This window comes from Thalassophryne amazonica, chromosome 1 (genome assembly GCF_902500255.1).
Source record: "Thalassophryne amazonica chromosome 1, fThaAma1.1, whole genome shotgun sequence".
Lineage (NCBI taxonomy): Eukaryota > Metazoa > Chordata > Actinopteri > Batrachoidiformes > Batrachoididae > Thalassophryne > Thalassophryne amazonica.
Window position 1 is genome coordinate 133,271,851 of NC_047103.1, and position 27,545 is coordinate 133,299,395.

Consider the following 27,545-nt stretch of genomic DNA (forward strand, 5'->3'; position numbering starts at 1 on the left):
TTGGCATCCTGTTTCTGCCAGATTGGATTTTAAAGTCCTGTTGCTGGTCGATAAAACTGTTCATGGACTGGCTCTTTCCTACCTGGCGCTGGCGGACTTGGTCAAGCCCTATGTACCAGCGTGGCTCTTGTGTTCGCAAGGCGCAGGTCTTCTGTGTGTTCCAAGGGTGAATAAAAAGTCTGTAGGGTATATAGCTCTCTCTTACCGTGGTCTTGCTCTCTGGAACGATCTACCTGCATCTATAAGGCAGTCTGACATAGTGGAGACTTTCAAATCAAGACTGAAGACCCACTTTTTTAGACTGTCTTATCATTAATTTATTATGTTTTTATGTTTGCTTTGTAATTTCTTTTTATTCTACGTTTTACTTTTTTGCTGTGCCCTTTTCGATTTTTAATTCATTTTGTGCTGCTATGAATTGTGTGTTGTGTGAAGCACCTTGAGGTGACTCTGTCGTAAGATGGCGCTACATAAATGAATAAAACTGAAACTGAAAATTGAAATTGAAAGAAAATGAAATAACATTTTTCCAACACATGCTCATGAGGGCCACAAGTACACGCGGTGTTTCAAAATGTCATCTCGCCAACAAAAAGACCCAAGCCACAAGTCCTATCCATTCTTTAATTCCAGTTTTACTTGAATGTTCTGTTGTACATTTTGTCTCAATTTATCTGCTGGGTGGTGTGGATCGGAGAAGGATTTTTTTTTATTTTTAAAGAAAGAAAACATGAAATTTCAGCTGCAGTTTGTTAAAAGGCACATAGGAAACTCAAGCCGAGATTTGATGTGTTTTCTTGAATGAAAATCCTTCTTCGTCTCACTGTACCATGAAGTGGTGTGCAACAAACAGGACTTTCCCTGCACGGTTTCTCCATTCACAGCCACAGAAACCTGTAACTCCAATAAACTTGTCTGGGTGTCTTCACAGGTTCCCTCACTACCTTCTTTCATGTACAGTCACACAGCTTTTGAGAACTGCTTACTCCAGACAGATTTAATATATAGCACAGTAGTTTGTACTTCTTAATATTAAGTCCCTTCGGCTTCTCTCTTGTTTGTTTTTTTTCTCCTCCACTTGGGGTCGCCACTGCAGATCCAAGGTACATCTGCATGTTAATTTGGCACAAATTTTATGCCGAGTGCCCTTCCTGGCACAATGCTATATTACATGGTGAATGAGCAGGGGTGAGTTTGAACGAGGAACCTTCCACAATGGAAGTTAGCACATTGAACTGCTTGGCCACCTTAATAACTGAGGTATTCAGCAAGTTGGAAATGTTCATGTATCCATCCCCTGACTTGTCTAAAGAAAACTGGCTGCAAATTGATGATTTGTATTATTATTTACATTTAGTTTGTCCAATTACTTATGGGATCTGAAAACAGAGGGACTGTGACAAATGAAAGTAATTCTGAAACAGTTAATGTGATTTTTTTTTTTTTTTTTTTGGGTGTGTGTTAAACTACTACAAGCACATCTTCAAGTTTCATTTTATCTCTCCATTGTTTTGGTGCATGGAAGCAAAATTATAGAAACTATGACACTGTCTAACTATTTATGGACCTGACTGTATACAAAGTGGCATGCAAATTCTCTACCTTTGAGGTGATTCATGTAGTTTGTTTGGTTCACCATGCAGAATACAACTACTTCTCATCCACAACCTGCACACTGTTTATGCAGTTCCCAGCTACATTCAGTGCGCATGTGTGTCCCTTGAACAAAATGCCAAGCTGGCTCTTTTAGCTGTTCTTCAGTTCAGCAAAAAAAAAAAAAAAAAAAAAAGTGGCTGGAACAACACAAAGATATAATCAATCGGATCAAGTGCAATCAACAACTATCTTACAGCTCTGAGGTGGTGCCTGGATGGAGTAAACAAGAGCATGTTCGTCACAAACTCACAGAACTGGAATTATACTAAGGTAGCTGTTACTAATTTAACACTTATGCATTATCAGACAGAACTCGAAACAGGAATGAGGAACTCTCTCACACGAAAAGTTCATTTTCAGACTTTCAGCAGACTCATTCATTCACAGCTATTTGCTCACTGGACTTTAGTGAATACATGGCTATGCTTTTCTAGAGCAGAGGAAAAAGCAAGCATCAGGTCATGAATGAGAAATTAAGATAATATTGACCAAAAGTGCACTGATTTTTCCACACATCTGGTCAAATTTACCTAATGGAAGGTCGGAGGTGGGGGCAAACTATATCATATGATGTATTAATTATGACAAGACAAGTAACATGATATATTTTCAACAGAATTTTAATCCCAACCAAGAGGGACACCCAAGCCAAAAAATTGGTCCCCATGAAAGTGACATGGAACATTAAATGTTTCCTCTGCTGACAAGGAGACATCCCCATTTCAACTTGTAAGAGCAGATAGCAGCAGATAACACAATGATTACAGAGGAATCCTGAAAATGCTGACACCAAATTAGTTAAAAAAAATACTCCTTAGATATTACTCTTGAAAAAACCGACTGGCTGCTGACTGGCATAGGCAGCTAGGTAGGGATCAATTAAAGTCAAATTGAAGTCCAAACTATACCTTTTTGAAATCTTTATGATCAAATAAATAATGTGGTATAGTTTTCAATATGATTGAAAGTTGAATTTCTAAGGCTGAATTTGTTTAGCATCAAATATTCAGCCTCAAAAACTTCAACCTAAAAAAAACAAAAACAAAAAAAAAACAGAAAAAGCAGGGAGAAACAACTGATCCCTGTCTCAATCATCCAAAGTTCAGCCAATCACGTTTTGCTCCATTGGTCATGTGACACCGAGACCAAATCAAAAGAAGAAGACGACAACATGATACATTCAGCGAATCTCGTGTTTCTCCACTGGTCATGTGACACCGAGACCAAATTCAAATCACATGTGATACATTGATGAGATTTGGATGATTGAGACATGGAAATATAGACCTGGAATGGACGTGCGCGCCTCAATCTATTAGTGTCGCTAAGGACAGGAAGGTGCCATTACTAAGGGTGGAAATGTGCAGATCATCAATAATAAACTTTTTTTGCACTAGCATCGCTATTTCTTAAGATTTTAATAAATGTAGGCTTATTTTAAAGCCCTTTGAAAGCTCTTTCGAGTGAACCTATGCATGTGTGGGTGAAAAAAAAAAACTTATGTAAAATGCAGAAATTTGAGGAAATTATGACAAACTGTGCTGCTTTTCTTGCTCTATTGTCGCTATTTGATAACAGATTTTAATAAAAGTAGGCTTGTTTTAAAGCCCTTTAATTGCTCTTTCTAATGAACCCATACATGCCTGGGTAGAAAAAAACGTTTTATGTAAAGTGTGGAAATTTGGGGGAAAATATGCCATTCTGTTCATTTATTGTGATGGTTTTTTCCTGTCATCGTAATTCTCAATGGATTTTTTATAAATGAGGCCTTGTAAGTTGTATTCAAGCTGATTAAAAGCTCTAATGAACCCATACATGCCTGGATAAAAAATTCTTATGTACTAAAATATAAATCTGAAGTATGCCTTGCCATTGTGGTCATTTACCTTGCTGCCTTTTCCACTGTAATATTATTGCTAGTCTTTTAATGACAACAACATATATATATGATTTTTACTAATATTTTATTACAAGTAGATATAAAGGCATTCAGAATTTATGACTTTTGACCCTCAGTCAGGGTAAAAAGTACCTCCTCCATCCCCTCCAACCACACTGTTAAAATTTAAATGCCACCATGTACATATCATATTAAACAACACTGCAAGTATATATACATAAATATATTTAAACATTTTTGTTACCGTATTTGTATGCATGTGAACGCAGCTTCATGAAAAGAACTTATGGCATTGCAATATAGTCTCAGTATATCGATATTAAATTGTGACATAATGACTTTAAAATAGACATTTATTTTACATAATTACATTAAGGCTCTTGTACAGTTCATTTTAGTATTGGAAAATTTGTTTTTGTAGTTGGTGCAGTTGATGGTGAAGCACTTGCTGCCTTTTTTACCCTCATTTCGCTTCTGTTTAACAGGTGCCTTAACTGGCTCAAGGCGCTCTCTCCACCCTTAGTAATGGCTACCGTGCAGCACGTGATGTCCATTCCAGGTCTCTATTTCCATGGATTGAGACGGGGATTGATTGCTTCCTGCATTTCCATTTTTTGAGGTTGATTTTTTTTTTTTTTAGGTTGAATTTTTTTTAGGTTGAAGTTTTTGAGGCTGAATATTTTGATGCTAAACAAATTCAACCTTACTCTGACGGCACAGATTTACTTCCATATAACTTCACATAATGAGCCAAATCAGGTGTGTTTCATTGTTCAGCCAGCTGTTGATTGGCTTAACACCTTTATCTGAAAAGATCTAGACTGGGAAACACTGCTGTAATGCTGCACTTTCACATAGGCAAGACGCGTTAATAATGTCATATTTGTGTCATTCTTGGCACATTCTTGACATTCTTAACGTGACTTAACACATCTGAATAGGTTTCTTAATAGTGCGTGTTGGTGCGTGATATTCGTGAAGCATGTTTCTGGCTGTCAACAAAAACTTCCATGAATGTCATGCACCACCCTCATTTCGCCTCATGTTATGGAGGTCGCAACTGAGCGTGTTGATCCGTCTTGATTAGTGGTGACCCTTAAAAGAGCGTGCCAGCGTTCTTCGCTGACGTGCGCACAATTAAACTGCTGCACCGCATTCAGTTTCATTGCTGCAGTATGCTGAAGGACAGTGATGCCAAGTCGGCTAAAAGTTTAATTCCAGTGCTCCTCAGCCCGCTCCTGCAGTTGTTCCATCCGCTGCATGTCCCTGATGTTTAGGAAAATAAGCGAGACAGGAGCCACGTGGAGCCACACATCTGGCTCTCTCCATCTCCTTCTCCTTTCTGCGCCACACCATGACACAGAGTCCAACAAAGCATGCAGTCAAAAGTTCTGCTGTGGATTAATCTAGATTTTGAGGAGCAAACTGGAGCGATCTAAATTGTTCAACAACTGACGGTTGCATGAATATGGGGGTGTGTGTGGAGACAATTCGCCTCATTCACAACGTGACAGAACTTAACAATGCGCTGTTACGCGTGATAGTGCACAACAGCACGCAACATTATTCTTGACTGTGCATAATGGTTCCTGATAATTCTCCAGCAACATGTGCCATTAATCGTAACGCATGGTAACAGGTTGCAGCAGTTCCTGAGGACATCTGACGCCTCTGCCCCGAATCATCAATCAATCAATCAATCAATCAATCAATTTTTTATATAGCGCCAAATCACAACAAACAGTTGCCCCAAGGCGCTTTATATTGTAAGGCAAGGCCATACAATAATTATGTAAAACCCCAACGGTCAAAACGACCCCCTGTGAGCAAGCACTTGGCTACAGTGGGAAGGAATCATCACATTTGTGATCAGCGGCCAAGAATGGATACTTTGTGGCATTTGTGACTTGCCGTCGTTATGTGTAAACAGCTTAAAGAAGTGAAATACTGAAACAATGTGGAGTGGGTGTGTCAGTGTGCGATTGTGGAGTTGACCTGTGCATGCACTAAAGCATCATTGAAGAGGATGAACCAGTTGACAGAAAACCTTCCAGCATTCTGTAGGGTCAGTGACTTGTTGCTGCTCTCACAGATCAGTCGACGATATGGTTTTCTCAGAGAATCCTGAAAACACATGACATGATTCAATGCTGTGTGAAAATGTGAGGAGACACTTCACTAAACAGTATGCACAGGACTCAGACAGTTAGGGATGCATCCCACTAACATTACTTCTTCCAGTGCTAGAACTCAGGTTAATGAGTACTTATATGCCATCATGATGCTGTTGAAATCACTACTTAAGAGGGGAGAACCAAAAACAAGCACAAAGCGCCTGTAGGGAAAGATGCAGATGTTTTGCAGATCATGGAACCTGTCATATGAGTGTCAAGCCTGCATGTTGTGAAATGACGTGCCATGTTTCATTCCATTCTGTGCTTTAAATAATGTATTAGGGTACGTTTTTTAAAGGGCACAAGCATGTTTCACTTCACCCCTCACTTGTTTGTTTCCAGAAAGGCAGAGGCACTCAATGTTGATTTGTATCAGTTCTGTGTGTGTAATGAAGCGAGTCTCCCTGTGCTTCCACTTACAGAACACAGCACAGATATCCAGCCTGTCTAATAATATCCTTGTTGGAACACTGATGGCGTGTTTGAAATGACATTTGTGGCTGTGATTGCAACATCATTTGAACAGGTTCTTTAAAAATCTTTCGAGCACCTCATTAGTCATCAATCTACCAGTGTTATACATTTCCTCCTTCTGCTGACAATATATGAGGCAATTTTTCTACAAAGGGGAACAATTTTACATAGACTCCTCCTTTAAAAAAAAAAAAAATCAGTAAAACAATTGACTTGACCTCCGTGTTGGAAGTCTCACAGGACATGTTGTGGCATGTCCAGCTGTTACACAATTTCTCGGATACTCACTCGACTGAAAAGCCATCGAAAGCCGTCTGAATCTTCCGAATGGTTTCCAACACAGAGGTGTTTTTTTTGTTGTGCGCCATGAGCGGCTCCGTGCAGACGCGCAAAATCCTCCACACGTCTTTCATTACAAAATCTCCTGTAACAGTGGAATGTGCCGCAAAAGTGCTATGTCCAGCTCTCTTGCCATTTCTGTGGTAGTCACACGACGTCCCGGATCAAGAAAGCCTTCACTTTGGAAATGATCTGGTTGTTTCAGCGGGGTTTCAGCCTATCGTCTTTAAACCGGCTGGAGCACTCCTTAATCTGTGTAATCCCCATAAAATCGTCCCTGAAAGCCATCTGAATTTTCCGAATGGTGTCCACCTGGAGGTCTCTCACAGTTTCTGGAAAAATTTGATGCAGCAAAGCTCCAAATCGTTCAGACATTTTATTCGCAATAAAAATCCGATGAGAGGGGTGGACCACTGCTCACAAAGCCTGCTCACAGGCGAATGATGCAACCGACAGGCGTGAAAAAACTCACGCATGCGCACGAAGGTTCAAGCTTGGCTGATGCAATCACACGCGATTCAAATCCATATAATTTTCGAAAAAAATAAAAAGGTCCGTTAGTTTTTGGACAGACCTTGTACATGCACTGTGAAGTTTACTCTAAATTTAGGCCGTGTCTCAATTCAGGGGCTGCATCTTTCGAAGGTTGAGTTATACAAAGACCTGGCTTGTAAAGACCACAGAGGCCGATCCAGGCATTCCAAAATGAGACGGTCTAGCCCAGGGGTGGGCAACTTGTTCCAGAAAGGGCCAAGAGGGTGGAGGTTTTCTTTGCAGCCACTGACTCCAGCAGGTGATTTCACTGATTAATATCACTTTGAGCAGATGGAATCAGTTAATCAGTGAAATCACCTGCTGGAGTCAGTGGCTGCAATTGTGTGGCTCCTGCAGGAGTCACACAATTTATTACCACCCTTGAAAAATGTCAGCTACCTATTTTATAAACACTACCCATCTAGAGCCTGTGGATCTCTATGGGCAACACGTTACTTATATGTATCCTGCTTACAATGTAGAGATTTATCTCTCTTTATCCTCTTGGTTTAGCATGTCTCCGTACTTACCCTTCCTTCCATTTGCACATCTAATCTTCCATACTCTTTATAATTACTATTACCACTGCTGCAGTGACTTTGCAGCTTTCTCTATGTGGTACTAATTCATGTTTTAACAGATTTACAGCTGAGCCATACTCTTTACATTTTTTATGATTAATTTAACTAAACTCAAATGAATATTAAAGTACCTTTTCTGGCAAGTGCTTTTTTTTTGGTTGTTGTTCATTTGTTTTTGTCTTTGTGGTGTAGACTATGCAGCAACACAGACAGAGACACACACTTAACAGAACCTTACAGTCATTTTGCCGGGGAAGCTCTTCCAAAACTGCACCGTGTACTCTGCATCCTTTTGTTTTCTCTTCAGCTGAAGGGCCAAAGTTTCAAACCTGGAACAGCTGTCCTGCAGCTTCTGGTAATTACTGGAACTCTAACAAAAAGTATTTGTTCATTTCAATGGCAAAAACATAAAAATACAGTGTTTGATCAAACCCTTTTAAACATCTTAAGTAAATATGGAGAGGAACAATACATCCGAAAAAAAAATATGATAACGTCATTTTTCAAAGTTACATGTGAACAACAGAATGTTATCTCAGCGAAAGGATGCATTGAAGCAAAGCCCATGTTTGCATACCACTTCGAAACAGGTAGCCAGTTTCAGTAACACCTGGCCATATTCGTGGAGATGGTGTGATGGGAGGTTGAAGAGCACCACCAAAAGGTCAGCAATGACAGGGTTCTCTTCATTACTTTCAGTCAGTTTCTGGAGTAAATCAGGACTCTTTCCAAAGACATCTCTGTGACACAGGGAGGACAAACCAGTGGTAGATTGAAAGGAGAAATGAAGTACAATATGACCTTGAGAAGAAGACAACCTTAATGAAGCAGAACATAGTATAACACTAATGAGAGAAAGCCCTGGGTAGGAATGGAAATCAAAGCCACAAACTGGCACCGTTGACCTGACTGTAATCGTCACCTCTACAATAAAATATTGAATCCGAACATTCTATTCCCTCCAGAATATTAGAATGACAAGTACATTTCAGTTTTTGCTACACACTGAAGACATTTGGGTCTGCATGATTATTAATTTGAACCTGATTAATTTGGATGCTTTTCTTTGTGAATGTTCATGTAATCTTCTGAATGGTTTTTGCTGTGACTGTTATGAGTTACATCATCATTCAAGGTATACTGTTTTGGATTTAGAACAGATTGTCCTCTCCATCACTTTGGGAGATAGTAATCTTGGTCTCATCCATACCTAAAACGTTGTCCCAGAGCTGTTGTAGCTAATCTCTGTACATTGTTTTTTATTCCAAGCTGGCTTTCCAATTACTGCTGCCACTTTGTGATTTGAATCTTGTGTTATGGACTCTATATTTACTGTCCTGAAGCTTTTCGTCAGGGGCGATGCCAGCCATTTCTGTGTCCCAAGCATAAATTTTGTCAGGGTGTAAATTGTGTTTATAGCAGGAAAATGACTGTGAGCACAGTGCTAGTGAAACTGTGGAGCTTTGGAAATGTTTAACATGAAACCCTGAAGACTAAAATGTGATTCTGCACAATGTGACCTTATTTTCCTTTACAAACCTGTTCCTTGGAAGTTAAAATCTGAATAAAAACAGATCATAGATCTTTTCAGCTGTACACTATTCATCCTACACATGGTATGGAACATGAGGATATTTTTAATTTTTGATGTTGAGATGTGGGCACTGGGCAGCACAGGGGATTACCTGTTCACACTGCTGCCTCACAGCTAGAAGGTCGCAGGTTTGCTTCAGACCCGGCTCTTCCTGTGTGGAGTCTGCATGTTCTCCTACTGTTTGTTCTGGCTTACTGCCACTTCCAAAGACAAGCAGGTTCGGTGAATTCAAAACTTTAAATTGACCGTGAGTGAGAGTGTGAATGCATATGTCTATATGTGTCGGCCTTGAAATAGACCTGTGGCCTGTCCAAAGTGTACTCAGCCTCACACCCCTTTGACGGCTGGGATAAGCTAACAGCTGTCACCCCATCACCCTTAATTCGAATAAGCAGTTTTACAAAACTGATGGATCAACTTATGTTGAGTTGTAGTCCAGCAGTACTTGTGCCATATTTTCCAGAGTATAAATCACAACAGAGTACAAGTTGCACCTTTTTTCTGTATTATCAGCTCATTAACTTGGGATTTTTGTGCATTGTTGTGGTGTACTACTTATTACTGACATTTATTCTTTTATTATTTGGACTTCATCAGGATTTCCCCAGCCCGGACCTGTGCAATGACTTTTGTTCTCCACTAGATGGCACCCTCTGTTTTGTTCTGGTAGTATATTCTGTTCCCCACTAGATGGGGCCCTTACATTGTACTTCACACCAGGTTCAGATTATGACTGAGTGACTATTTAATAGGGATGGGTACTGATAAGATTTTATCGATATCGATACCATTATCGATTGCGCTTATCAATCCGATTCCTTATTGATTCCCTTATCGACACCGCTTGTGAACTTGCTGTGTTGTAAAAGTAGGCTTTACAGGTTTTCTATGTCAACAACATTTTATTGAGTCTTAAAGTAAATAAATATGAAATTGGTCACTGGATCCTTAAACTCTGGACATAAACAGAAACAAAACAAAATCTGTAGTTTTTGTCAAAAGCATTTCCTTTCGGACATTATTGGCATGAATGTCTTTCCATACATCTGAGCTGAGCTCAGCCGGCTGTGCTGCACATCAGGATGTAATTCATAAAGAATGCAGGACATCTCTTTTTGGGAGGAAAAAAACGTTTTAGTGGATTGTAGTTTATTGTCTGGCTTTTGGAATGAGATGTCATTTTATTTAAAGCGGCAATTCGTTTTAAAGTTATTAATTCTGACCGGACTCTGTCTCAGCAGAGAGCCGCGCAGCGTTTGGAGCTGTGTCAATGGAACGGCGGATGATTCTCGTTTCTTGACTGCAACAAGACAAGAGTCCCAGTTAGTGACTTTAATCCACACAAAAGTGATTCACAGTTGATATTTTAATGGCTTTGAGAGGGGTTAAGAAGCGGGCTTACCGCTTATGAAGAGCAGCGAATCAAAGAACCAACAAGCCAGCGGATCGAAGCACTGCTTCACTGGTTCAGGCTTGAAAGTGGAGTCGCTCTGCAGACGCGGCTGATTACAGAGCAGCTGCAGGGTCTGTAATCAACTTGAAGAATTTATCATTTTCGTGACAAACACTCTCAAAAACAATGGTCGCTCTGAAGGATCGATAAGGGAATCATTAAGCAAAAAGACTATTGATGTCGGTGGATCGACTCATTTAACGATGCCCGAAAAGAACCAGTTCTCGATACCCAACCCTACTAATTAAACCCAGACTTTATGTTCATGAATTGGCAAATACTACGGTGCACGTCTGTTGCCTTGCTTAACCGTTTGCCTCGCCAACCGCCAAGCCTCATCCATGCTCCAGACAAAGATCAGAGGGTTTTTACCTGCCTGCTGCACTGTGACCTTGAATGCGTCGTCCAGCTGTGCGCTCAGACGCCGAAGCACCCTGCAGCTTAAGATGAGGTAATGTTGGCCTCTCCCTCTAATTCCCGCATTAGAGCCAACTGTCTTTTCCTACTGTTCCAGACAATCCCAGTACGGTTTCCAAGCGGACCCGGAGCCTGGTACTAATACCTGCACCGCAACACCACTCTGGGAACACCTCGGCTCACGGCGTGGAGCGCTCATCGACTAAACACCATTTAATTCCCCCTTGTCTCTGTGAGATCCCGTTCTCACTAAGTTCCTGTTGTGACTGTGCTATGATAAATAACTATTTCAAGAACTCTGTCGAAGAACTGCACAAACTCTGATATCAAACAATTGAGAACTCTGTCCAGCTGTATCAAGTCCTGCTCAATTGGAACTGCACTTCAACACGCAGCACTTGACCTCTGACCTTGGAGACCACTTATGAACAATTGCTGAACAGTGAAAAAGCATCATCTTATGAACTATGTGACATGTTATTCCCTTTTATGAACAGTGACTGTGGTTCAGCGTTACCAGTTTATTCCGCTCACCCTGTGTGTCTTCTTCCATAGTTCCTGATTGCTGAAGCAGTGTCCGACCTGAACCCCAGCGCAACATCTATTGTTAATAATAAATATTATTTTGCTTTTGAACTCTTCTCCGTGTCCAGCTCCCTGCGTTTGGGTCCATAGCCTGAAATGGTTCGGTTCCACCCGAACCCCTACCCATAACACTTATTTTGTTTTGTCATGTGATTCCTGTGAAGGCCTTTCAAAAACAGCGACTATAATTATTATTATGACTAACAAATGCATTATTTTTTTGGTATACAAGTCGCACCTGAGTATAAGTCACAGGGCCTCCCAAATTAGTATAAATAAATAAATTATGCAATGAGACTTTTCCCATGGTGTTGAATTTATTAAGGTTAATTTTAAATAAATTTTCTGTTGCTTAAAATTAATTCACAATTTTACGTCATATTAATTCAGTTTTCGTAATGTATAAATTTAATGTTTTTATTGTTGTGCTTTGCATGTTTTACCATGGAGAGCAATTTCTCTTTGGTAAACTATTGCCTGAAAGTGCTGTAGTAATAAAATTTATATTATTATTATTATTACTGTTGTGTTACTGTGTCATGTTATTGGCTGCTAGTTATTATTTTGTGTCATATTGTATGTTCTTTGTCTTATGCTTTGTGTTCACTACAACACAACACTTTAGTGGACAATCGTGTGAGGCCTCCTGTGACTTTGTGCACCTGGTCTTCAGCCTGGGCATGCCTGTGCATTAATCTAATGCTGGTTCTTGTTATTGATTGATCCAAACATTACTTCACTCAGCTCCAACAGCTTTTTACTTATAAGATCTGTGAAGCATTCAAAGCAACAGATTATGTAAGCATTTCGTAACGAGGTGTTACTGACTGCACACACACGTGTGTGCAGGTAAACAGAAAGCGAGCAGCGATACAGTGCACATCTTCCTACGTATATATTATAGGAAACTCCACGCCCATCCGTGTTTTAGGTTTTTAATGAAACTTGCATAAACTGCAGATTCCATTGTGGTGAAAATGCATTTTAATGTCGGGGCACACACAGACCACACTGCAGTGTGTGATGATTATTTATTTAAAATTGCAACCTTTAAAAGAGTACGAGTGCTGTCCATAAAGTATAGGTCCTTTTTATTTTTTTCAAAAACTATATGGATTTCATTCATATGTTTTTACGTCAGACATGCTTGAACCCTCGTGCGCATGCGTGAGTTTTTCCACACCTGTCGGTGACGTCATTCGCCTGTGAGCACTCCTTGTGGGAGGAGTCGTCCAGCCCCTCGTCAGAATTCCTTTGTCTGAGAAGTTGCTGAGAGACTGGCGCTTTGTTTGATGAAAATTTTTTCTAAACCTGTGAGACACATCGAAGTGGACACGGTTTGAAAAATTAAGCTGGTTTTCGGTGAAAATTTTAACGGCTGATGAAAGATTTTGAGGTGATACTGTCGCTTTAAGGACTTCCCACAGAGCGAGACGTCGTGCAGCACTCCCAGGCGCCGTCGTCAGCCTGTTTCAAGCTGAAAACCTCCACATTTCAGGCTCTATTGATCCAGGACATCGTGAGAGAACAGAGACGTTTCAGAAGAAGTCTGTTTCAGCATTTTATCTAGATATTCCACTGTTAAAGGAGATTTTTTTAATGAAAGACGTGCGGGCGGATTGCAGCGTCGGCTCGCAGCCGCCGCAATGCTCCGCCACAGGAAAAACACCTCCGTTGGAAGCCTTAAGGACAAGTTGGAACATGTCCAGCTGTTAAACAATTTCTCATATACTCACTCCACTGAAAGCCATCAAAAGCCGCCTGGATTTTACAAATGGTTATCAACACGGAGGTGTTTTTCCTGTGCCGCCGCACCGCACCGGCTGCGTCCCGACGCGCGGAATATCCAGATAAAATGCTGAAACCGACTTCTTCTGAAACTTCTCTGTTCTCTCACGACGTCCTGGATCAACAGAGCCTGAAATGTGGAGGTTTTCAGCTTGAAACAGGCTGACGACGGCGCCTGGGAGTGCTGCATGACGTCTCGCTCCGTGGGAAGTCCTTAAAGCGACAGTATCACCTCAAAATCTCTCATCAGCCGTTAAAATTTTTACCGAAAACCAGCTTAATTTTTCGAACCGTGTCCACTTCGATGTGTCTCACAGCTTTAGAAAAGATTTTGATCAAACAAAGCGCCAGTCTCTCAGCAACTTCTCAGACAAAGGAATTCCGACGAGGGGCTGGACGACTCCTCCCACAAGGAGTGCTCACAGGTGAATGACATCACCGACAGGCGTGGAAAAACTCACGCATGCGCACGAGGGTTAAAGCATGTCTGACGTAAAAACATATGAATGAAATCCATATAGTTTTTGAAAAAAATAAAGAGGACCTATACTTTATGGACAGCCCTCGTATATAATAATTATGACACTCATTCATGAGGCTATTTAGGTGAACCCTCCAGCACTCGGTGCCCTACGCACAGCATGAGATGTGCGTTGCGGGAGTGCCGGCTGTCTTTTGTGATACCTTCAGCAAGGTCTTTGGTTGTCATTTTTGAAGTTTTTGTTCACAGCTCTCATACTGATTCTGTCAACAATTACTGTTGGTTTCCTTGATCTCAGTGCTGAGCACTTGCATGCACACGTTTCATGTTCAGGACATTTCAAATTGTTGTACTAGTTACACCCATCCTTTGTGAATAATTTTCCATCTTTCCTGGCTGCTATGGTCCATGTGGTCTCATACAACTACATGTATATATACCAGTAAAAAAATGCTGGTACTGATTTGTCCTCACAAATTCATCTTCTGATCTCAAACCTGAATGCTTTCAACATGTAGAGAAACATTAAATTGGCCTTCTCATACAAATACTTTCAGACGGGTCTGTACAGTGTTGCAATTTTTATTTGAAATACTACTGCTTAGACTAAATGTTGCATTTATATCTCATGCACTTTTGGCTTGCCGACTGCTGTAAAACACACTTTGCAAATATGGATGTTTGTGAAGTAGTTGACATGATAAAAGTGTGCACATTATGTGTGTGTACTCACAGTGAGGGCTTAGTCAAAATCTGGAAACCTCCCATCACATGAAAATTGCCCACACAGCTGCAGTACCTTGACAGAGATGTAAAGAAGTATGTGTGAACATGATGAGTATTGAGAAGAGCACTCAGTTGGAGGCATACTTCCAACAACTGCCTGACAATGTTAAGAAAAAAGGAGAGTTTCCATCCAAAACCTCCCGCCTTTTTAATAAATACAGAATGGTACCGACCAGTATGGAATAGAACCCAACATTTTCACCATATATGGTTCATTTAAAATGGCATACAACACAATGCTTCATCTATTTTTTTTTCCTTTAAAAGATAATATTCATCTCCCCAAGCAGGGTTTTTTTTTTAAACTAACAGAAATCATTACAATACTCCCATTTTCTACTCTGTGCCAAGACATCATAAATATGAATCAATGTAACATTATATATTAGGCTGCTGAAAAACAGAAAAAGAGCAGAAGACAGACACTGAGAAAAAGTCAGTCATATCCCAGCATTCACCAACTTTTGCTTACTAATAATAGTAGTAAACTACTGTCACCAAAAGATTTTTGACTGGGAACTACAGTCAACAACATTTTGTCATACTGTTGAAACACTGACTGTCACATTAACATGAGCACTTTAATATAAATTGAACATCTTTAAATCTATTTGTTTTTAGACTTAACAAATAATCATATTTATGATCTAGTCTCAACATTCATGGGGACCACATACTCTTGATAAGCTTCCAGAAAAATGCTGGTCCAGTCGAGGATTAGCAGGCCCTTAACATCACGGCTGTGTCCAAGGTTGGTGGTGAGGCTGGCAGCATGCTGCCCAGTCAGGTGGCATAGAAGACTGAACTGGCTCGTCAGTGACTGGAGGAGGCCAAAGGTCACCTGTCCGAGAAGTGAGCTCAGAGATTCTAAAAGAAAAAAAGAAAAAGTGTAAACAAATTCATACATACTAACCTGCCTGTACACAGTTTCACTTGGAAGCTTTACCTCTACGCAATTCTGAATCAAATGTCTTTGATGTGGTTCTAACAGAACTGAATTACAGCTGTTTTAATTCTTGAAAGTTGAAAAGAACTGATTCCTAAAATTATGTTATTTCTGCTCAAACCAATGTAATTTCAAAGACGTGAGAGTGGACTCACTACCAATCAAAAGTCCTATGTTGCAAGATACATCTAATTTTAGTACTCAGAAATTTCACTCAACACAATTAATTTTTGAGAAATTGTCAATTGTGATCAACATGCCAGGCACATTCATAAATACCTTGAATGATTAATGTGTCTAGCCAAAATACAACTTGAAATACCTGAAACGTGCAAAGTCCTATTATGGTTCTAGCGCATGTGGTTTTAGAAGCTATTAAACTGATACCAGGTTTGGTGCGTACATCAAAAGATGACAAATGTACATAGAATTTCTAAACATCTGCCCATGTAATGTCTCATGTTCACTGCTAATTCAGCAATTACGGTATATAGGGTTCCAAGCTCTGGAATTTTCTCAGTAGTTACACATGCAAGCTAATATCCACCACTCCTGCCATTTCAAACTGAAATAATTACACATTGTACATGTGAAATATTGATTGTGACTTCTGTAATTAGACATCCAAAATAACTATATGAACATCACAATATCAATGCAGATTTCTAAAATGGAATTGTGATGAGTTTAAAAGGCTTAGTTATAGATAAATTGTATTCCGAATTGTCACACTAATTATGAGTAATCAAAATGTATTTATAGAAAAATGTAAATGTAATTGTTATTCAAGGGAAAGGTTTTATGCTATAATGGCTTGCCATAAGCACGTCAGCCCAAAAGATTTACTTGTATTGCAGACCTCTGATTGGCATAATGCTTGTAAAGTACTGTATCTTTTTTCCTTGTAGTACACGCTTACCCAGCTCCAGAAGAGGGCATAATATCTGTGTCTTGATATTACACAGCTTACAGTAAAACTTCCTCTCAGCTGCAGCCAGCTCATGTAGGCTGGCGATGAAGCCCATCACGTTTTGGTCTGACATGGCCACACACTGCTGACCGCCCGCAAACACACTGCTCACATAACCCAGCTGCAACACAAACAAAATTAAAATAAACACACATTTACACACTAAGGAAGGAGAAGGTTATCGGTGGTCACTTGTACCTATCAGTTTGTTTGCAGATGCTAAATGTCAAACCTACTGAACTCTTACTGACGGAAGGGGACACATAGTGCAAAATCAATTTCAAAGTAGCTTTTTCAGTTAATTACAACCCCTGGAAAAAATTATGGAATCACCGGCCTCGGAGGATGTTCATTCAGTTGTTTAATTTTGTAGAAAAAAAGCAGATCACAGACATGACACAAAACTAAAGTCATTTCAAATGGCAACTTTCTGGCTTTAAGAAACACTATAAGAAATCAAGAAAAAAAATTGTGGCAGTCAGTAACGGTTACTTTTTTAGACCAAGCAGAGGGAAAAAAATATGATCACACCTTGGAGAGCTGTTGCACCAAGTGGACTGACATGAATCATGGCTCCAACACGAGAGATGTCAATTGAAACAAAGGAGAGGATTATCAAACTCTTAAAAGAGGGTAAATCATCACGCAATGTTGCAAAAGATGTTGGATGTTCACAGTCAGCTGTGTCTAAACTCTGGACCAAATACAAACAACATGAGAAGGTTATTAAAGGCAAACATACTGGTAGACCAAGGAAGACATCAGAGCATCAAGACAAAAAACTTAAAGCAGTATGTCTCAAAAATCGAAAATGCACAACAAAACAAATGAGGAACGAACGGGAGGAAACTGGAGTCAACGTCTGTGACCAAACTGTAAGAAACCGCCTAAAGGAAATGGGATTTACATACAGAAAAGCTAAACAAAAGCCATCATTAACACCTAAACAGAAAAAAACAAGGTTACAATGGGCTAAGGAAAAGCAATCGTGGACTGTGGATGACTGGATGAAAGTCATATTCAGTGATGAATCTCGAATCTGCATTTGGCAAGGTGATGATGCTGGAACTTTTGTTTGGTGCCATTCCATAATAATGATTCCATAATTTATTCCTCAGAATTGAGTGATTCCATATTTTTTTCCCTCTGCTTGGTCTAAAAAAGTAACCATTACTGACTGCCACAATTTTTTTCCCTGATTTCTTATAGTGTTTCTTAAAGCCAGAAAGTTGCCATTTGAAATGACTTTAGTTTTGTGTCATGTCTGTGATCTGCTTTTTTTCTACAAAATTAAACAACTGAATGAACATCCTCCGAGGCTGGTGATTCCATCATTTTTGCCAGGGGTTGTATAGGCAGTTGTGTTTGCACGTTGCATAAACGTCCATAACATATGACAACAAAGTTTAAGTTGAGCTTCCTCATTTAGCTTATAACAGGAGAGTTCCTGCTTGCACAGTCCCTGAACTGTGGAATTCGTGACGTCCAACCATCTGATCAGCTGAGCATCCTGTCCGTTACCCTCTTACTTTGCTGCTGAGTGTTGTGCGAGTTGATCATTACGGCTGATTGATTTCTGCTCTGTCTCTTGGTTCGAGGTGCTGTCAATGAAGTCATCACTGATAGCTGGAACAGAGAACAGTGTCCATCTAGGGCACCCCAGCCCCATCTGACCACATGGTGTCTGGACTGAAAACACTGGACAATGACCTTTGCCACTCGTGATCAACTGTGGGGAGTATAAATTGAGTTTTTCTTTTTTAATGGGAGGCCCTGCGACTTGTACTCTGGTGCAACTTGTACACAGAAAATTCACAAATTTGTTATCAATAATAATTATAATGACGATATAGAACTTTCCCAAGAATCAAAGTACTAAAACAACATAAAATCCAACAATAAAATAATAAATGCTTGTAATAAAAAATATGCTTTAAAAAATGCACAAAAATCCTGAATTAAAGAGCTCATAACACAGAAAAAGGTGCAATTTATAGTCTGGTGTGACTTATATATAGTTTTTTTCCTTCTTCTAGGGGCATTTTTTGATATGTACAACTCATACTCCGGAAAGTAAGGTAAGTAAGATTATAACGCTTGCTTTGCAAGACTGTCCAGTGATTGAGTGAAGAGTACTTCAAATAACAGGCAGTGTCGTCACAAGGGCGTGGCTTTTTTGTTTGTTTGTTTTTTGGTGGCTTGTTTGAGGAGTTCAAGGCTATCGTGGTCAGAAATCATGTATGCTATGGTAATTTTAAGTTAAGTCTATGAACGTGGTAGATTACTTGATATTCATAGCCTATGATATAAGCAGTGGTGTAGTCTACGTGGAACGCAGGTAGACGCCGTCTACTTACCTAAAAAGACACGGAATTTCCGTCTACCCACTTCAAATTGCCCCGGGGAACGTGACAGTGTCAATAAAATGAGCGCTTATTGACTGTAATTTTATTTTCTCCCTTTAAAAGACAGCCATCAGGTGTCCATCACTGCAGAGTGCACCGTATGTGTCCCATACCCATACCCATCCCCCCCCCCCCCCCCCCCCCCCCGGCACTCGCTCTGCTAGATAAGAGTTTTAATTGGCTTATAGATAGATGGGGGCTGGGCTACCAGCTAATCAAAGCCGCACAAAAACAAGAAGAATGCTAGAGAAAGTATCGATGGTGATTATTACCCAAAAAAAATGAAAACAGGCCTCGGTTTTAGGTTTTTTCGAAAACGTCCACCTGCTGCTTCAGGGCTGATTGATGAAGTTTGCAGCCTGAATGGAGGAGATAAACCTGGCGCTGTCTGTATTGCTAGTAAGTGGGCTATGACAGCTAGTTTTTTATTTGTTCACTAAACTAATGGGCCTTAAAACGGTCTAAAAAGCATTATTTTCAATGAGACGCGTTGGTTTTTAGATGTGTCAGAAGCGTCGCGTCAAAAGCCGAGCTAAACCGACGCTTCTGAAGGGAGTGCGCATTGCCGCTTGTCGGCAGGCTGACGCATCAAAGTTCAATCCAAACCAACTTTCGATGCTCTGAACTGTGACGTACCTTTGCGCTGTCCAATAGGAACGACACATCGGACCAAAACACAGAAGACTAGTGGCAGAAACCACTGATTACTACAAAACAAAGGTGTCACAGGACTGCTCATTTATGGAGCAGTTTTCTGAAGAAAAATCCTTGGAAATGTTTTTTGTTGTTGTTTGTTACCTCAGAATTTCTGATTACTGTTAAAAAAAAGTTTAGAACACTTGTAATTAAAATAGCTAAATGAATCAATAAATGGAAACCTTTCATCTGTAAATTAAAACCACCTGTTATTTCAGATTAGATAATTTCTTGTTTAACATAAGGAACTTCGGACATTTATTTTTAGACAAAATAACATGGAAATTTGTACATTTTGTTTTAAGTCTGGTAGATTATATATATATATATATATCATTTCAACCAGAAAAACAGACACTGTAAATAAATACAAATGGTTTATTATAAATGCAACAGGAAATAATTTAACAATGACTGCAGTGATTGTAAAGTAGGATTTCTGTGACATAAACCTCATGATGAATTTTTATAATGATCATTTCAACTTGTAATTTCGCCAAAATATGTAATTGCCTTTAATGTTGTTATCAGGACAGAGTCATTTCTAAAATATGAATTTAAGCACAATAAGTGGAGAGCTTCTACTTGTGCAAATGTCTTTTGACTTTGATTCGTGGACATTTTTAATGATCCGTTCATTTGTTGTTAAAATATAAAATGAAACAGCTTTTTAAAAAATAATAGAGTTTTGCCCGTAATCTACAGATGTCTTTTGAGCTCGAGTCTCGTTGGCTATTGGATAGTGTAGTTTTAAAATGACTGGAATTGGTAAGTGACATACTCTCCGGTATTAGTTGCATGGTTGTCTTCATACTATACTTTTGTGCCACTTATTTGGTCTACAATGTTTTTGTCATGGGTTGAAAAGGTTTCTGCAAAGTAAAGCATCTACCATATTTTCATTGTTGCATGTGAATTTTCTGGGAGCTAGCTTCTGTCCTTCAGCCTAGCTGCTGTTTTAATGGAACTTAACGTATACCAATACTAGCTAGGTTTCCTTATGGACCACAAAGCCTACAGGTTCCACTCCCCCGTCTGGACCTGATGATGGACTGTCAACTTCAACAGAGATTGTGGTAGGAGTCGTGAGGCTATGCAGCCAGTGCATGCTCATGTAGACCGGTGTGTTCTGTTTTGTTTTTGCATCTAAACTGTACACAAACAACATGGGGGCATGCGGATTATATGAAGGGTGAATCTTGCAGCTGCTGAATTTGACAGTACAGGCTCATATCCGGTACTAAATAGAGGGAGGAAAAGTGAACTCTTGCAATATACTTAGTTGGGAGGCAATAATCTGCTCCTTATTATTGTTAAGAGAACTTTTCACAGTCACAGTCACTTCTTTTGTTTTTTTTGAGTGACTGCGACTTAAAGTTGTCTATTTACTGTTAAAACAATAGACAGTAGAATAGAATAGAATAGGCTTTATTGTCATTGTACAAGTGATACAACAAAATTGCAGTAGCTTGCATATGATACTTTTGGCTGGATTTAAACATTGTTTATTCCTGGTTTATGACCTGATTAAATTTCTTTGTTAAATTAGGTTTTCAGATGCCAAAAAATAAATGTATTTGATCTTTGTATTTTTTAATCACTCTTTTAGATTTACTGTTGTACGAGGTCTGTGAGAAAAGTATCGTACCTTTATTTTTTTCAAAAAGTATATGGATTTGATTCATATGTTTTTACGTCAGCCAAGCTTGAACCTTCGTGCGCATGCGTGAGTTTTTCCACGGCTGTCGGCTGCGTCATTTGCCTGTGGGCAGGCTTTGAGTGAGCACTGGTCCACCCCTCCCGTCGTCGTTTCATTGCAAAGAAATGGCGGAATGATTTGGGCTTTTTTTTCCATCAGAATTTTTTCAGAAACTGTTAGAGACAAGCAGGTGGAAACATTCGAAAAATTTATCTGGCTTTCGGTGAAAATTTTACGGGCTTCACAGAGAATAAGGACTGTTACTACAGCTTTAAGGATGCCCCACAATGGCGCACGGCGCGCCGCGCTCTGAGCCTCCATCGAGAGGCAGAAAACACCACATCATTTCTAAACGGATGGCTGTGGAGCTGGGACCGTCGTGAGCAATTTCTCTGGTTATCACAAGAGCTGGACATCAGCCATTTTCCGGCAGATTTCACTTTTAACAAGAGATTTTGTCATGGAAAGCTGCGCGGAGGCTTCAAGCGTCACGACCGAGTTGCTGATCGAGCGAGACAAAGGAACACCTCTGTTTCTGAGTGCCAGGGGACAAGTTGGGACATGCCTATCTCGACTTTCAATGCTTACCAGCCCAGTGAGTATAACAGAAACTGTGGAGAGCTGGGCATGTCCAAACTTGTCCCCTGGCACTCCGAAACGGAGGTGTTCCTTTGTCTCGCACGAAGGTTCAAGCTTGGCTGACGTAAAAACATATGAATCAAATCCATATAGTTTTTGAAAAAATAAACAGGTACGATACTTTTCTCACAGACCTCGTATAACATTTTGCAGTCTCTGAGGCATGGACTTAATGAGTGACAAACAGTACTCTTCATCAATCTGGCTCCAACTTTCTCTGATTGCTGTTGCCAGATCAGCTTTGCAGGTTGGAGCCTTGTCATGGACCATTTTCTTCAACTTCAACCAAAGATTTTCAATTGGATTAAGATCCAGACTATTTGCAGGCCATGACATTGACCCTATGTGTCTTTTTGCAAGGAATGTTTTCACAATTTTTGCTCTATGGCAAGATGCATTATCATCTTGAAAAATGATTTCATCATCCCCAAACATCCTTTCAATTGATGGGATAAGAAAAGTGTCCAAAATATCAACGGAAACTTGTGCATTTATTGATGATGTAATGACAGCCATCTCCCCAGTGCCTTTACCTGACATGCAGCCCCATATCATTAATGACTGTGGAAATTTACATGTTCTCTTCAGGCAGTCATCTTTATAAATCTCATTGGAACGGCACCAAACAAAATTTCCAGCATCATCACCTTGTCCAATGCAGATTCGAGATTCATCACTGAATATGACTTTCATCCAGTCATCCACAGTCCACAACTGCTTTTCCTTAGCCCATTGTAACCTTGTTTTTTTCTGTTTAGGTGTTAATGATGGCTTTCGTTTAGCTTTTCTGTATGTAAATCCCATTTCCTTTAGGCGGTTTCTTACAGTTCAGTCACAGACGTTGACTCCAGTTTCCTCCCATTCGTTCCTCATTTGTTTTGTTGTGCATTTTCAATTTTTGAGACATACTGCTTTAAGTTTGTCTTGATGCTTTGACGTCTTCCTTGGTCTACCAGTATGTTTGCCTTTAACAATCTTCCCATGTTGTTTGCATCTGATCCAGAGTTTAGACACAGCTGACTGAACAACCAACATCTTTTGCAACATTGCATGATGATTTACCCTCTTTTAAGAGTTTGATAATCCTCTCCTTTGTTTCAATTGACATCTCTCGTGTTGGAGCCATGATTCATGTCAGTCCACTTGGTGCAACAGCTCTCCAAGGTGTGATCACTCCTTTTTAGATGCAGACTAATGAGCAGATCTGATTTGATGCAGGTGTTAGTTTTGGGGATGAAAATTTACAGGGTGATTCCATAATTTATTCCTCAGAATTGAGTGAGTCCATATTTTTTTTCCCTCTGCTTGGTCTAAAAAAGTAACCGTTATTGACTGCCACAATTTTTTTTCTTGATTTCTTATAGTGTTTCTTAAAGCCAGAAAGTTGCCATTTGAAATGACTTTAGTTTTGTGTCATGTCTGTGATCTGCTTTTTTTTCTACAAAATTAAACAACTGAATGAACATCTTCTGAGGCCGGTGATTCCATAATTATTGCCAGGGGTTGTATTTAGTGTACTGTCACAGAGGAGTAAAGAAAACAGATAACATTCACATTTAAGAAGCTGAAATCAGATAATGAGGATTTCTTTTGGGGAGGAAAACCCAAAACGATTAACTGATTTATGCAGTTGATTTATGCAGTTGTTGATAATTAACACAGCTCTAGTCCCAATGCAAAAAGGACAATTGGTAAATGAAATAAATGACAGCAAAAACTAGAGACCTGTGATTAAGCTAACAAAATGAGGCCCTCTCCTAATACTAGTAGTACCTTCCATGTACTATAAAAGAGCAGGAGTAAATATTGTGATGAAATACCTGAAGAGCCTAACATCTGTTTAAACATATTAGCATAGAGGCGATACTCAGGTTAAAGTGGTGGACATGTAAACAGAGGATCCTTGGTTGAAATACCCGTGGAAGTGGTTCAACTGTGATTCTGTTGTGAGAACCATGCTTGTTTAAGCCTTGTAATGTAGAACTGTATAAAAAAATTCTCAGATTTTAACTTTGTAGGAGCAGATTTGAAAATGAAAATAGTCCAGGTTAAACTCTTATTCAAGTAAGTTCATTACTGAAGAAGTCATATAGTGCAAAACCAGGAATACAAAAGTGGAAAACACTGACATGAATTTTAGGTCACATGGCCCACACTTAAAATGTGTTTGAAGTAACCACTTGATGGAAGATCAGAAAAAAAATTTCAGTGAATGAAGAGATGACACAGTTTTATCAAACTTGAAAAAAAAAAAATGTTTTCCCTTGTTTGCAAACACACTAAGACTTGGCTGTTTTGAAGAGCTGTTCTTGGATTTAAGCACAGAAGTAAAGAGATGGAATGCCAACTTCTGATCTCGGGGGTTGAGGTTGTGCAGCGCATGCGTGAGAGGAGTTTGGGTTCCTCACTTCCGGTCTTTTGCTCTGCAGCCAGCGCTTCGTTCATAGGTATTATAAACTCCAATATACTGCTGGGAATCGACGATATCAAACATCGCAAAATAAGGTTAAAGGTTTTGATCAATTATTCTGAATAATTTACCGAGCCTTACATTTTGTAGCTGCCCCGATTACTGCTCACAAAGTCGCGCTGCTCTCAAAATAAAAATGCTTCATCGGTGCCGAACTGTTATTGCTGTGAAGGATTGGACACAACCGGTTAGGTTGAAAGATCAAGATATAACCCACGTATCCCACACGTTGGGAACTATTCAGCTAAAATATATCTTATATAAAATATAGATCTTGTAGTCGATTAGCAACAAGGCAAGTTTTAAAAGACAGTTAAGTTAAGTTTATTCAGTCAGCTAAGGGAAGAGGAACACGTGATTTTTTTTGTCCAAAAGACGAGCTTATCATCTTGTCCATTATTTTTTTGTCCAAAACATGGCATTGAATTTGTTGTCTACACTTCTACAGGGATATAGTTGCTATTTATTTTAATTTATTAAGATCTTATTGTTCTCTGTTCAATTTATACTTATTTTAATTGTATCCCAGTGTGTGTGTGTGTGTGTATATATATATATATATATATAAAAACATACACACTTATTGCTACTTACATTAATTGATATTATAATGTCTTTGCAATCTTCACATTTAATCGGGCTCCTCAGTGTTAAGTTTTAGCCTCACATGGACCACAATGGCAATAAGCGTTTGTTTTATTGTGTCATCTGTGTATCATTGATTATATTCATCTTTCTGTGTTTATATTGATTTTACAAAATTAACTCAATTCTGTAAATACTGATGATTTCTGTTTTACTCTAAAGACTATTTTATCTGAGGGAACAAGGCTGTCCACATTGCCAGACTGAGAACTGCTCGACTCAGCATCCAAGAGTCAGCTGGTGGTCTCCTGCCACCTGCATCATCTTGTCTGCCGCTGTCTAGTAGAATGCTGCCTGTGAGGTCTCACGGTTGATCCCAAATATCCCGGACCTCTTCATGATGAAAGAACTAGCAATGTGCACAGTTCTGAAATGACAAAACTTTCATGTCAATTTAAATTATATAATAATATAAACCCGGTGGGCTTGCTGGTGATTTTTCCACAGTTTTGGCAGCTTGATAGAAACTGAAGGCAGGTATCAGGTCCTTCATCATGCCTCTCAAATTTTCTTTGATTTGTGTGGACTGAAATAAATGATGCATATTTCATCATATTGACTGTGTGATACCTTAGTGATATCAAAATAATTTATGACTGAAAATAAAATGTGAATTGTTCTTAGCAATGACTTTGTTGTTCAGCAAAAGAACGTGGTTCTTCTGGAACAATATCAGGATCTCCAAGATTGATGCCAGACAATATTTCCTTGAAATCCTGGGAAAAAAAGAAAAAAAAAGAAAAAAGAAATTGCTACAGTGAGGCCGGCAACCTTCTGATATTGCACACATCTCTGCATGGTGCCGCTGGACTGACTAAAATCCCCCCAAATACATATGTATATTTTTTTAGGCCGGAATTTTTTTTCCTCCCAAAACAGAGTTCATTTATGTTTGAGTGGTCGCTCTCACATTTTTGAGGTGCAAATATGCAGATATGACTCAAGAGAATATTTTATATTTAGTTGTGACTTTGTGGGACAGCCTCCCTCATCATGTGGTAAATGCTCCAAGTGTTATTACTTCAAAGGATTAATATGATTATTTTATGGTGTTTGATTTTTATTGACTGATGATTTTATTATGGTGTTTGATGACTTTTACTGTGCTATAGTTTTATACAGTTATATTTATGAGTTTTACTATGATGCTTTCTTAAATGACGAATAATGTGTACTTTTATTGTATTTTAATACACGTTTTATGAATAATTAATGATCATTGTCCGTGATTTTTCCGCCACAGTTGCTGACAGTCTGCATGCTCTTATCAATAGTATTAGCAAGTTTTGTCCTGAATACGATTTAAAATCAACAAGAACTCCATTCAAGCTACTCTTTGAACATACTTCGAGGGGATAACTTGTTGAAGCCACGGCAGAAAACGCAAGAAAAACTGTGCTATACAAGAGCATGTGGTGTTATTGCTGGCAGACGACCGGAAGTGAATTACCCCAACTCTCGCAGCTGAGTGGCTGAAATCTCAGGGTCGCAAGCTCACAAACAGAAGTCAATGGAACGAGATCTTGAGTTGGCATTCCAGTCTCTCTACTCCTATGGATTTAAGGGAAGACAACATTATACAGCAGTGTCTGTGCCAAATGCTTTAAGCAGAATGAAGGATGTGCATATTGCAGAAAAAGAACAAAACTGTGGGTAAATAACCTCACACAGCAGGTACTGCCCTCAGGGGCAGCACAAACATGCATCAGTTGCTCTGTTCTTACATTCATGCAGAAGGGAAGCAGTACAGGCTGCTGAGTGCAGCCGGCGGCCTGTTCTTCTTCCTCATCCTGCTGGCTCCTCTCCTTGGCGTCGCTCTCCTCTGCTCCATTCCTGGCCTGCTCTCCACTGTAATATATGATTGGCTGGATGCAGTCTCCGTCAGCAAGCAGCAAAGTGTGTCTCTCTCCAGCAGCTACGTCCCAAACGCGAATCCCCTCTGACAGCTGGATGCAAAAAAAGAGAATCAAAAAGTGTGAGAGACCGATGAGCGGCAGGGCAGGAGAGGAGCCAAAACAACCTCAAGGCTTTGTGTGGGACATGGTTTCTCCACCTTTGCCATGCGGGGGACAGTGCTCGGTGACTCCATGTGTCCAAGCTGACCAGCGCTGTTACTGCCCCATGAGAACACCTGCACGACACAAACACAAATGTACACACTCAACTTCATTCAACTAATCTTCACCAAGTGTCAAGTTTTTAAAATACAGCTTGTTCCTGGGCAAAAGAAACTTTGGAATTAGTTTTCACTGCTATGCTGATGACACTCATTTTTATATACCCGTAAATAATGTAAATAATCTCTCATATTGT

General features: G+C 39.6%; 1 protein-coding gene across 5 annotated transcripts in view; it reads right to left on the minus strand.

Moving 5' to 3' along the window:
• The window catches only part of als2b (alsin Rho guanine nucleotide exchange factor ALS2 b), a 112,313-nt gene that overhangs the window by 44,720 nt on the left and 40,048 nt on the right, over window positions 1-27,545 (minus strand). For all 5 annotated transcript variants that reach the window (XM_034174888.1, XM_034174897.1, XM_034174870.1 and 2 more), the window contains 8 exons: window positions 27,286-27,363; window positions 26,957-27,178; window positions 16,628-16,799; window positions 15,440-15,629; window positions 14,710-14,775; window positions 8,236-8,398; window positions 7,897-8,028; window positions 5,552-5,680 (listed from right to left, as the gene is read on the minus strand). In XM_034174888.1, coding sequence (XP_034030779.1) covers window positions 5,552-5,680; window positions 7,897-8,028; window positions 8,236-8,398; window positions 14,710-14,775; window positions 15,440-15,629; window positions 16,628-16,799; window positions 26,957-27,178; window positions 27,286-27,363 — 1,152 coding nt within the window. The remainder of the gene's footprint in view (window positions 1-5,551; window positions 5,681-7,896; window positions 8,029-8,235; window positions 8,399-14,709; window positions 14,776-15,439; window positions 15,630-16,627; window positions 16,800-26,956; window positions 27,179-27,285; window positions 27,364-27,545) is intronic.